We start from the raw sequence: 11,620 nt of genomic DNA on the forward strand, positions 1-11,620 counted from the left end.
GTCATACAGACATCTATGGTGATCTGTACACAGACAGAGTTTCACACAGCCACAGCCACATATATCCAGATGTATGTCTATACACAGGATTCGATAGTTTGGTATTTTCTGCACCCTCTGGACCCCTAAAGTTATCTTTAAAAGTTTGATTTTATCTCTTTAGAAACGGTTTAAAGCTAACGGGCAGGGTGAGTTTGACAGAGAGGAGAACAAATCGCTGACAAAGAACCTTTTACGTTTCATCAGCGTTGTTAGGACGACGAGCAGGAATTTCTCAGATAATAACTCCCACTTCAAAGATTTCTCAGCTCAATAGAAATTGGACCATCCTTTTTATTCAACCACAAGGGCTGGCACTAAAGACGACTCAACTGTTTGAATTTTTTTTCATCGTGTTTATTTTTCCCCTATTCACCAGGGTACTTGGATAAAATAAACAACAAGACAATTACTGGAACATGGACTTCTAACTTTCCCGGGCCCATGGCCCAGCGCCCATGGCCCCGGCCGTGCGGGTGTCAAGTTCCCCCGCACCGCGGTGCCTCCGCTCGCCGCCGCGCAGCGCCGGCCGGCCGGGGCGGGGAGGCAAGGGGGGACACTGGCAGCTCCCCCCGGCCCTCGCCCCGCTTTCCTTGGGTCCTGGGGGGCTTCCATCGGCACACCTACTCCCTGGGGCCGCAGCAGCCCAGGGCGGCGGGGGTGTGTGTGTGTGTGTGTGTGTGTGTCTTGTCTTTCGGTCCCCGTCCTCTCTTCCCCCGCGACGGGGGGGGGGGGGGGGGGAACGGAGAGGGAAGAACTTCTCGGGCTTCGTGGCCGGGTTTCGCTGGGAGAAGCTGGTCAGAAATACGGGGGAGAGGGGAGGGGAGCTGGCCCCGAGCCGGGCTGGCAGCCCCTTGCTTTGGGGAGGAGGAGAGCGGGGCTACAACGCCCGAGCGGAGCTGGCCTCGGGGGGAGGGCGAAGGCCAGCAGACCCCAACTCCGGCGAAGTGCATTAGGTGGAGGAAGTATATCTCTAGCGGGGAGCAGATTGAGTGTATTAAGCTAGCATGAAACCAAAGGTCAGTGCAAATGTATCTTAATAGACTGTCTCAAATGGAGTGTGCCTCCTTTGAAGGCCGCTTGCTATTGCTCTCCTCATTACCATAGCGATCCTAACGTGGCATGCTGATGCACCATAAAACTCACACTTTCAACCCCAAAATCAGGCCCTTTGAACAACCCGAGCTTGATTAGACCTTTCTCCTTTTCTTTTCCCCCTTAAAAACCATTTCCTTGCCTTTAGAAACTCGCCCTCAAATCCCAAACGCATTCTCTGATCCCGGCAGAAAGCAGAAACAAAAGTGAGCTGAGGCGACGGTTCAAGCGGGCCTTTTCTTCCTGACAGTCTTATCCATTTTTATTATGGTCTGGAACAAGTGCCCTGTTCGCGTGGGTTTTGTTTACCGGAAATTAAATGAAAATGATTTAGTTCGCGTCAAACAAAAATATATACTTGTATACACAAGAAAAAGGGCCTGTTAGACGTAAATATTATGTCCTTAATGAAAAGACTGGACGGGCTCCAGACTTCGCCTTTCACTATTTAAGTATGACTTGCCTATTGCCATAGAAATCCTAACTTACCATGAAGATTCACCGTTGTGAAGAAATACTTCTTTGTGCGAGCTTGCTTTGATGTCTAAGGCATAAGATTCAGGCTTTCAGCTGCGTCTGTCTAGATTACCTTGAGAGCAACGGGGTAGACATCTGTAACAAGCAAATGAAAAATTAAAGGTGATTAGCCTGCACGTCCAAATACTTCTGTAAATAGAGAAATAAAGAAATAAACAGATCTCAGGACACGATGGAAACACCCTCCCTGCCCGCAGCTGCCTTCTGTACCTCTCGATTTCCACGACACAAGTTTCAAGGGCTGCAGAGGGGCACAGTTTCCCCCTACTTTAGGCTCCTCTCTCGCACATTTCCCCCACCTAGGTAATGCCCTACGTGTATTCCCGGTAGCGACACGCTCTCGTCACTGTTCGAGGTGTTTAAATGCACAAGTTGCCGAGTTTGGGCGAGTGAAGAAGGGCCCCCCGACTCGCTGCCTTGGGAGGAAAATGAAGCCGCGTTAGCAGGGGAGGCGCTGGGCCGGGGGGGGGTGTGTGGTGGTGGGTTAGCCACTGACCAGCTATTCGTTTGCCCGTAGCTTTATATTTAGAGGTATATACATATACGTGCGTGCGTGCATACGTGTACAGCTGTAGACACACGCTGACCCCAGTCACCTGGGTGCAGAGGTGATGTAGCAGACACGAGAAGATGCGGTTACAGCAGCCTTCTGTCTGCGCGCAGCAAGCCGTGGAAACCTCTTCCAGCAGCCCGTGCTATTTATTTGCCTATACTATCTGGTATTCTTAAACATCATTAAAGTAATTAAAACGGCACCATTCGGCAGTTTCAAGCTACCCCAGTGGAGGGGTTTGTTTATTTATTTTTTTTTTCCCCCTTCCTTCTTTCTCTGAACCAGAGGAGTGAACACCGTGGCTTTGCGTCGGGACTAGTTTGAAGCTCCGGGGCGGGATGAAGATGCTAAAGCCGCGTTGCCGGGCCGGTACAAGCATTTATCATCGGGACTATTCGCAGGGCGGACGCCGTGGAGCTGCGGCCCCGGGTCCCCGCGCTGCCGGGGGGGGCTGCCCGGCCCCGCGCCCGGCCCCGGCCCTTGCCGTGACGTCACCCAGCGGGCTCTGCCCCCCCCCCCCCCCCGCCCCCCCGGGAGCCTCAGCGCCCACGGTACAACAGGAGCCACGCTCCGGGTGGGGACGGGCGTGTTTGGGTATTAGAAGTCATTACCAGTGGGAGCTAAAATGGACAGTCAATCACCTCACCCCCCCTGGGCCTTTCTTTATTAGCGACTACTGGGAAGGGGAGGGGGGGAAATATATATATATATATTTGTATACGGCAAGAGGGAAAAGTAAGGAGATTCTTTACAGACACGTCCATCGAACGGGTTAATTAATCAAAGAATTTAATGGATCCATTTTGTACAGTTCGGTAACAAATAATAGTTTATATATATATATTTCTTAAAAAACCGCACTCTCACAGCAAATCGTGGGCGAACGGAGCACTGCAGCACACGGCACTGGTGACAAGAGAAAATCCGTACAGCCAAAATCTGTATGAAACCACTTTGGTCCGCCGGGGAGGGGAGGGGAAGAAGGGAAGGGGATGCAAATCAGCGGGCTTGTAAACAGACCGGAGCAGGGCGGTCGGGGCGGGGGCGGTGTGTGGCCCGGGGCGGGGAGGCGGCAGCACCCCGGCCGAGGCGGGAGCGGCCCTCCCGAGGCCGAGGCGCCGGCGGCGCAGGCTGGGGCCCGCAGGCTGGGGCCCGCCGCCGGCCCACCCGCGCACTCCGCCGCGCGTCGTCTCTGCCGCCGCCGAGCGCCTCGCTCGGCCTCGCCCGCTCGGCCTCCCCCGTTGCCCCGGAGCGGCGCTCCCCGGCCCCGGCTGGGCGAGGGCCGCCCGCCGGCGCTCCGCCGCCCGCCGGCGCGCCCTAGCAGCGGGGCCGGGGCTCGCCGGGGGGGCGCGGCGGCGGCGGCGGCGGCGGCGGGGGCGGCGGCGGCGGCGGGGGGGCGGCGAGGGGCGCGGGGGGGCCGCGGAGCCCCGCGCCCTGACACACGTACCATTCGCTCAGGTTGGCGGCGGGCTGCGCGGGCGCGGAGGGCTCGGCGTGGGAACAGGAGGCGGGGGGCTCCCGGCCGGAGTCCGAGGAGGGGGACACCAAGGAGGGCGTGGAGGACTCGTAGCCGGAGCTGGGAGGAGGGGATTTGCAGTGCACTTTCATGTGTTTTCTCAGGGAGCTGGGGTGGGTGTAGGACTTGTCGCAGCCTCTCACTTTGCAGTTGTAGGGCTTGTCGCTGGTGTGGACGTGCGAGTGCTTCTTCCTGTCGCTGCTGTTGGCGAAGCGTCTGTCACAGCCCTCGAATTCACATTTGAACGGCTTCTCCCCTGCAGGAGGCAACGGGCGAGCACAGCCATTAGCGACGGCGGCCGCGGGGCAGGAGCCGCGCACCCCGGCACCCCCCCCCCCCCTCCACCCCGCCCCTCAAGCCCGCACCGGCCCCGGGCCCCTCTCTCCGGCCCCGGCACGGCTCCTCTCCCCGGCGCAGCTCCCCTCCGGCCGCCGCCCGCCCCCCGCCCTGCCCTTCGCCGCCCGCCCCGCCGAGCTCCCCCGGCGCCGCCGCCCCGTGCCCACCCGGCTGCGCAGCCGGCTCCGCAGCGGGAGCGCCCTGCCCGGCCAGCTTCTCCTCCCCCTTCCCCTGCCCTGTGTGTCGACGTGGGGGTTTGTGCAAAAGACAAAGCCCCGAGATGAGGAAAACTTAGAGGCCAAGTGCTCGTTCCGAGCAAAGAACGTGTGCCGTCCCCGCAGACTCGGATGTCCTGCGGAAAGAGCGGTCAGTGATTTATCCCTGGGAAGGTCTTTACATTAAATACATTTCTCACACTCCCCCAGGTGCACGTGGAAATGTTATTCATAACCCGGCTAGATCACATCTCTTCCACTCCATTCGTGCACCGGTTACAATCCCGTGGAAGATCCGCATCCCCCCTCCTTTCCCCGCTCCCCGGCGCGCTGGTACCGTGCGTTAAGGCACAACATCTTTTCCAAAAGACGCTGATTGTGGGGGGCAAAAGGATAGAGATTCAGCAGGAGGATGACTAGGCCGGTGCACGGCACTGTCGCGAGGGTAGGATTCCCTTTGCATTTGAACCTACTCAGTCATGGCAGGAATTGCAATCGGGATTAATTTGTCTCGTAACATGATAAGTGACGTTAAGCATAATAGCAATACAATCGTGTTGCTGGAGTCGTGTGAAAGTTTAACCTCGGATCGTGTGGACCGGGCATGGTACACGATACAGAGGACGTTTTCAAGGAAACATGCCACAGTCAGCTTCGGGATGAAATGATGACTACGTTATTGTCGCTGATAATAGCGAACTGCAAAACCCTGCTCGCCAAGCAGCACCCGGGTCCTGCACCCACCGAGTGTGAAAATAACCTCCTCGCCCGTCAAAAGCCAAAAAGTATCTGGGCGCAGAGGACACCACAAAAACACACGGCCGAACCTTAAACGTGAGGTGCAAACAAAGCCACTGTGTTCACCATCATGGCGTATGTGGTCGAAAGGACTTGCAATATTTGTAAAAGCTTCCAGGGGTTTTGGGGGGTTTCTTTTGGTTGGGGTTGTCCGTCCGTCCGTCCGTCGTCGTCCCGTCCCCCCCCCCCCCCCCCCCCCCGAATATGTTGGGGCTTTTTTTTCCCCTCTCAGTTCGTCACGATTAAATTTCGGAGGGACGCAGCCCACCTCGTGCTCGGCTGCGAGCAGAGGCACATAAAGGAAGGCATTCCAAATATTTCACATGAATGCACTTTATGCAAGGAGGGTGGGAAAAAGCTCATGGCTCCGCGTTTAAAGTATGTCCCTTCCGCACTGTAAGAATCACTGAGGAGCTCGCACATCCTGCGCCGCTAACAATCGTACAGAGGATGGGTAAATACCTGGCGTTAGAGAGAAGGGGGGAAGAGGTTAAAAATAAGGTCTCTTTGAAAACAACGCGGGCCCTGTAACCAAATACCGTCGACGTACAGCGGTGCATATGCACAGACACACGCACGCATATAATCTAATTACGGTTTCACGTAAGGAAACAATTTGACCTTCAGCATCCAAGTTGAGACAACAAATCAAGGATATTAGTGTAGTACAAGCAAGCAGTAAGTTAGGAGACCCCAGGGAAAGCCATCCTCATAAGCACTCTGCTTGTGCAAAGTGAGTTCCATTCAGGTAAAAGCGGGCTGCGGCGCATTCCGCGTCCCCGAGAGTTGAAAAATGCTCAACTTCGCTTAACCCCCTGAAAGAGCCGCTGAAAAGTCCCTCCGTACAGTCGGGTTGCAAGTGGGAAGAGGGCAGCATTTTCTCAGCTGCCCGGTTTGCATTCTCTGAACGCCTCAATAAAGAGGAGCCATCCGAGCCATTTGCAAGTATTCCTTTCGCGAGAGCAGGTTTTCTTACGTGGAAATCCCTACCCGGCAGGGAGAGGACATTTTACAGGTCCCGGCTGCCGCAGCCGGGGCACGGAGGTGCAGCCACGCAGAAAGTTCCCCGGGCGATGGAGGAGCGCAGGATCTGAACCGCCATTTTACCCCCACACTTGTAGCTGGGCAAAAGTGTTCAGTGAAATTCAGCTTGGAAATTGTGGCATAATCCCCCGTCTCCGGGAGTGGATTAAGGTATTTACAAACTTCTCCGGGGTGGGTGGAGGGAGGATGGGGGGGCTGGGGGGGGGGGGGGGAGCCGGAGGTGGCGGCCCCCGGGCTGCGGGCGAGGCGCGGGGGCGGCGGGGGCCGCCCGGGAGGGAGAGGGGCTCCGTCCCACGCCTCGCACTATTGTTCCTGGCCCGCTGGGAAGGCGGCGAAGCGATCCCTGCCCGTCCCGCTCGTCCCGCTGCTGCCGCCGCCTTCACGGCCTTATCCTCCAACCTGGAAAATTCGCACATCGCCAGAAATGCCTCTGCCTGCTCCCCAGCCTCGGAGAAATCAGAAGTCATTAATATTTGAGGAGGCAATAATTTTCCTGTTGAATCTAGAACTGTCTTCATGAATAATTCGTAGCGAGTTCTATGAGGGTTTCAGAAACATTGCGTTTTTGACAACTTCTGAGTGTTTAATAGAAACGGTGGAACCATAAAGGCCCCGCAGGAGTTTTCACAATACAGCAATTAATCACCGGGAAAGTTAAAGCGAAAAGTACAGACGCGCAGAATGATGTTTAATAAACGCAACCGTCCGATCTCGGGCTTGCCCTGAACCTGCCTCTCCGATGTAGGTCAGTTTTCCCAAGAATTTAACCATTTTCTGCTTCAGAGACTTCAAACAGTGAGGCCGTTAAAGAGCAGTAAAAGTTTGTTTACTTAAGAAAAACACTGTCATTAAGGGATGAGCTCTCCCGGTTAATGGCTGTACCTGTGCTGATCTGCCAAGGAACTGGCTCGGAGACAAGTTATGTGACCCGGGGATACTCCTTTCTCCTCGAAAAAGGGGGCCGAGAAGGCAGCGGAGGAACACAACTTTGCTATCGCCCCCCCTCCCCTGCACACAGACGAGCTATTCATAGAGCGATGGAAAAATAATTAGGTGACGAGTGACGGTCGCTGTAAAATCTCTGTGCTATGTTTAGACGATAGCGATACGAAATTAGTATATGTTCTGCATATTATATCACGTCGAGTTGTAGCATAAAAATGCAACTCCTGGAAGGTCAAGCCCTGCACCGAGCATGGGGGAAGGGGAGTTTTATGAACTGGAAGGCGAAAAAAATCGTTTGGCTGTAAGCAGATCTTACAATAGGATTATGTAGTTTCCCTCGCAGTACATAAGGCTGTACAGAAGGGAATGGGAGGTGGAAAACCCTACACTGGAACAGATTAAATTTTCCAAAAGGGGCTTATTTCTTATCTTCTTCTTCAGAGGAGGGGAAAAAAAAAAAAAAAAAAAAAAAAAAAGCTCCAGCGCTACAGACTACAAACACCGGCTGCTAAACTAATTAATACAACTTCACAAGCTGCTCCTGGAAGTGTGAAAACTTTCTACGTGCAATTTCATTAATTATAAATGCTTTCCTGGCCGGAAGAGTTCAAACGTAGTTTTGCAAGATAGTCCACGGAGTTACTTTATTTTCTGGTAACTAGAACTAACAGATGTTTCTGACACATGTCCCAATTTCGCTTAACAGATCTGCAAATGACATTTCAAAATGTACAGGCCGAAACAATACCGGGTTTTCTTCTCTCTCCTTTTTTTTTTTTCCCCTCCCGAGAGTCAGAACTTGCAGCTCCCCATATTTGCGAACGCAGAGAGTCGTTGGAAGGCAATGCTCATTAAAAATGTCAGTGTTATTCAGATCAAACATTTGAAACTCCCTCTGCCCAAAACAAAACTGTTGAACGAAAAGGTCGCAGCTGTGTTATTCTCACAATGTTCGAGCAGCAGCATCTCAGCGACATCAGTCAAAACTGACTAGACAAGTTGTAACTTCTATTGTTCACTTTTAATTTGTGAGCTTTCACAATGATTTCATTTTTTCCCCCCAACTACTTTAAATTGAAAAAAAAATCCTCGCCTGTGTGAATAAGCAGAAATAGCAGCTATATCACTCGACATTTACACACATCTACTCGCATAAACATTACAGCAGCCTCTCCGCACAACCAGAAAAAAATATGGACGAGAATTCTGAGATTTGTTCTCGCTCTCCCTTTCCCCCCCCCCCCCTTTTCTCCCCCCTCCTCCAAACGGTAAAGAAGCAAACAAATCTGAGAATTTATTTTCCAGAAGTACTTGGCGTGCATTCAATAACAACGCAAAGGATACATTAAAAACAAAATAAAGCAAAACAGTATGCTGAATAACACAGAGAGAGAGTAAAGAGAGCTTTACATACTGACCTGTATGAGTTCTTTTGTGTATTTTGAGATTCTCTGATCTGGCAAACACTTTGCCACAGCCCGGGAAAGGGCAGGGGAAAGGTTTTTCACCTGTGTGGACTCTGATGTGATTTACAAGTTTGTATTTGGCCTTGAAAGGTTTCCCTTCTCTCGGACACTCTTCCCAGAAACATATGTGATTGGACTGCTCGGGTCCTCCAACGTGCTCCACCGTGACATGAGTCACCAGCTCGTGCATCGTGCTGAAAGTTTTCGAGCATAATTTTTTGGGAGTCTGGTCCAACTCAATCCACTTACAGATGAGTTCCTGTTTGATGGGCTGCCTCATGTAACGAAAGAAGGCGCCCGGGCCGTGGTGTGGAGCCAGATTCACGTTCAGATTCATGCCACCGTAGCTATGAAGCGAAGAAGCAGCAAAAGGATCTGTCCTGGAGGCTGGTACTTGAGTGAAATGTTCAGACCTGGCGTACATTTCTCCAGGTAACCCCAGTCTTATCTGTCCGTTTAGATGGCCACCTGGAGCTGCATGGGGAGGCTGCTCATGGAGTCCAGTGAACAGAGAGGGATTCCCAGCTTCTGAGTGGTGGTGGTGGTGGTGACCATGGTGTCCGGGGTAGCTACCTGTTGTTGAGACAAACAGTCCGTGGTGAGAACTTGCAGCGGGGTGCTGCTCGGTCAGCCCTGGCATGAGTGGGGCCGGCAGGTCTCTGCGTATGAAGAAGTCCCTACCTGCTGCCAGAGCCTGGGCTGGGTGAGAGACGGGGTAAGGGGCTGCTGGTGACTGCGCCGGGCCAAACGCTCCCGTTTGACTAGAGACCACCTCGGCTTGGCCTGCCATATGATGATGATGATGATGATGATGATGATGATGATGATGATGATGGCGGTGGTGGTGGTGGTGGTGGAGCTGGTGGTGGGGATGAGGGGCAGGGCTGAGCTTAAGGGCCGCGGGGTGATGCTGAGGAGGAGGATGAGGAGGAGGATGGTGGCGGTGCCCCATGTGTTCTGGCCGGAGCGGGTGCGGCCCGAGGCGGGACTCGGCGGCGTGCTCCCCCGGCTGCGTGGGCGCCGTGGCGTGGGGGTGCCCGGCGAAGCCCGGGAAGCCTGTCATGCTCTGAGGGGGGTGGTGGTGGTGGTGGCGAGGAGCCCCCGCCAAGTCAACTAATCTCAGCGCCGCGTTCCGCCTGGAGAGAGCGGCAGGGTCCATCACTGGGATCCCCAGAGCATCCACGCTCATTAGCTTCTAACGCTAAAAAGTCACCTGACAGCGGGAGGAGAGAGACACGGCGGGGGGGGGGGGGGGCGGGGGGGGGGGGGCAACCAACTTTTGTTTTTTCTTTCTCCCCCCGAAAAGTTTCCCGGTCCCGCCGCCCCGGCGGCGGGGCGCACGGGCGGCGCTGCCAGCGGGTGGGCTCGGCGGGGCCGGCGGGGGCTCGCTTTTCGCGGCGGCGGGCCGGGGAGGTCCCCCCGCGCCGCCCGTCCTCCCGCGGGGCCGGCGGGGAGCCCCGCGCCGCGCGGCCGCGGGACGGGACGGGACGGGGCGCGGGCGGCCGCGCGCCGCCTCCGGGCCGCGGCGCCGGCCCCGCCGGCCAAACAATCGCCGCGCCTTCCCATTGGCTGCCGCCGGGCCGACGTCACCGATGACAGGTCCCGCCGCTGACTGAAAGGGTTATGGCCCGGTGCGGCGGGGGGGGGGGGGGAGAGAGGGGGTGTGCGCGCGCGGGGGAGGGACCGCGCATGCGCGGCCGCCGGGCGTCCCCCTTTCCCCAGGCCCCCCCCCCCCCCCCCCCCCCCGCCACACACCTCCCCGCCCCGCGGAGCCCCTCGGCTCGGCCCGGGGGCACGGCGGAGCCCGCGGCCGCAGCCCGGCCCGGCGGCGGGAGACCCTGGCCGGCGTCTTTCCCCCGCGCCCCTCCGTCGGGCCGTCGCCGAGCTTCCGCCGCCGGGCTGCCGCCGCGGGGGAACAAAGCCAAGGCGGGCGGGAGGGAGCTCGGGGCGAGGGGGGGAGCGCCCCGGCGGGCCCGCCCCGGCCTTTGTCCGTGCCCGCTGCCCTGCCCCGAGGCGGGGGTCAGCCCGCGGGGCTCCCCCCGGCCCGGGAGAGTCCCGGCAGCCCCGCCGGTGCCCGCCGCCCGGCCGGAGCGGCGGGAGGCCGGGCGGCCCCGCGCCCCCCGCGGAAGCGCTCCCGGGCCGGCCTGCGGGTCCCTGACACTTGTTGACAGCGCGGGGAGCCGGTCCTTCCCCGGCGAAACCGGCGGCTGGAGCTGCCCCGCCAACGTGCTTGCTAGGCGTGCGCGTTTGGCCTGGCGCTCGGGCCATTGTACCGTCGCCTGAGCCCTGACAAAGGATTCCTGGAAGCCTCCCCGTCCCCTTCTCCTCCTTTGACAAGTTTTAGCAGTTATCTGGTTATTGGCTGCCGGAGCGATGCGAGGAATCGTGATGTTCAGACTGAATCTGAGTGTTCGACCCAGAAGAGGGAGTCTCTCTCCCTTTCCCTCTCTCACGCACGCTTACGGGGTCGCTCCACGTAAAATCCCCATCCTGGGCTTGAAGGAAAAGCATTGCAAAACATTCATAACCGACTCGGCTCTGATGCTTCTCACCTGAAGGAAATAACATGGTCTGCAGGGTTTGCGTCGCTAGTGGTGGAAGTGTAGGTTAGGGTTTCAGCTTTATGCACTGAGGCCTTACAGGTTTACAAAAGCTTAGCGCTTCAGCACAGAAGGAAGCATCTACTTAAGTTTTTAAGAAGGGGGTTGTGAACTTAAAAAAAGTAAATGAAACGTGGGACAAGGTTCCTCTGCTTCAAGAAAGGAAAACACCGCTGTAAATATCTGCCCGCCATATTACCACAGAACTCGGATTCTGACCTAAAACCGACTCCACCAATAAACGCACAGTCTTACGAAATAAAGCAACAATTAATTCTCTATCCATCACGTCAAACTCTCAGCATTTTAATACATTGACTCGCTGTTAACCTGCCAGTGGATACTTTACCGCACGCACACCAGGTAAAGCTCCCAGCGCGGGATTCTGCATCTCCATAAAAATCTAACGGTATCAGTGATGAACAGGTTTTACGTTAAGTAGTAAACCAAGACGCTGTTTGGCAATGTCAGCCCAG

General features: G+C 56.1%; 1 protein-coding gene across 3 annotated transcripts; it reads right to left on the reverse strand.

Annotated features, from left to right (window-relative positions):
- Window positions 1-797: 797 nt before the first annotated feature.
- Window positions 798-9,766, reverse strand: ZIC4 (Zic family member 4). 3 transcript variants are annotated; one of them, XM_049803250.1, is made up of 5 exons: window positions 8,497-9,766; window positions 3,884-3,996; window positions 3,672-3,800; window positions 1,624-1,746; window positions 798-1,012 (listed from the first exon to the last, which is right to left on the reverse strand). In XM_049803250.1, exons 1-4 carry the CDS (start codon window positions 9,731-9,733, stop codon window positions 1,720-1,722), a joined length of 1,506 nt encoding a protein of 501 aa, XP_049659207.1. In that variant the 5' UTR covers window positions 9,734-9,766; the 3' UTR covers window positions 798-1,012; window positions 1,624-1,719. The 3 variants fall into 3 exon arrangements, with proteins under 3 accessions (XP_049659207.1, XP_049659205.1, XP_049659206.1); XM_049803248.1 differs by having other exon boundaries at window positions 3,672-3,996; XM_049803249.1 differs by lacking the exon at window positions 798-1,012 and having other exon boundaries at window positions 1,527-1,746; window positions 3,672-3,996.
- Between the last annotated feature and the right edge of the window lie 1,854 nt (window positions 9,767-11,620).

Source organism: Accipiter gentilis, chromosome 6 (genome assembly GCF_929443795.1).
Source record: "Accipiter gentilis chromosome 6, bAccGen1.1, whole genome shotgun sequence".
Taxonomy (NCBI): domain Eukaryota; kingdom Metazoa; phylum Chordata; class Aves; order Accipitriformes; family Accipitridae; genus Astur; species Astur gentilis.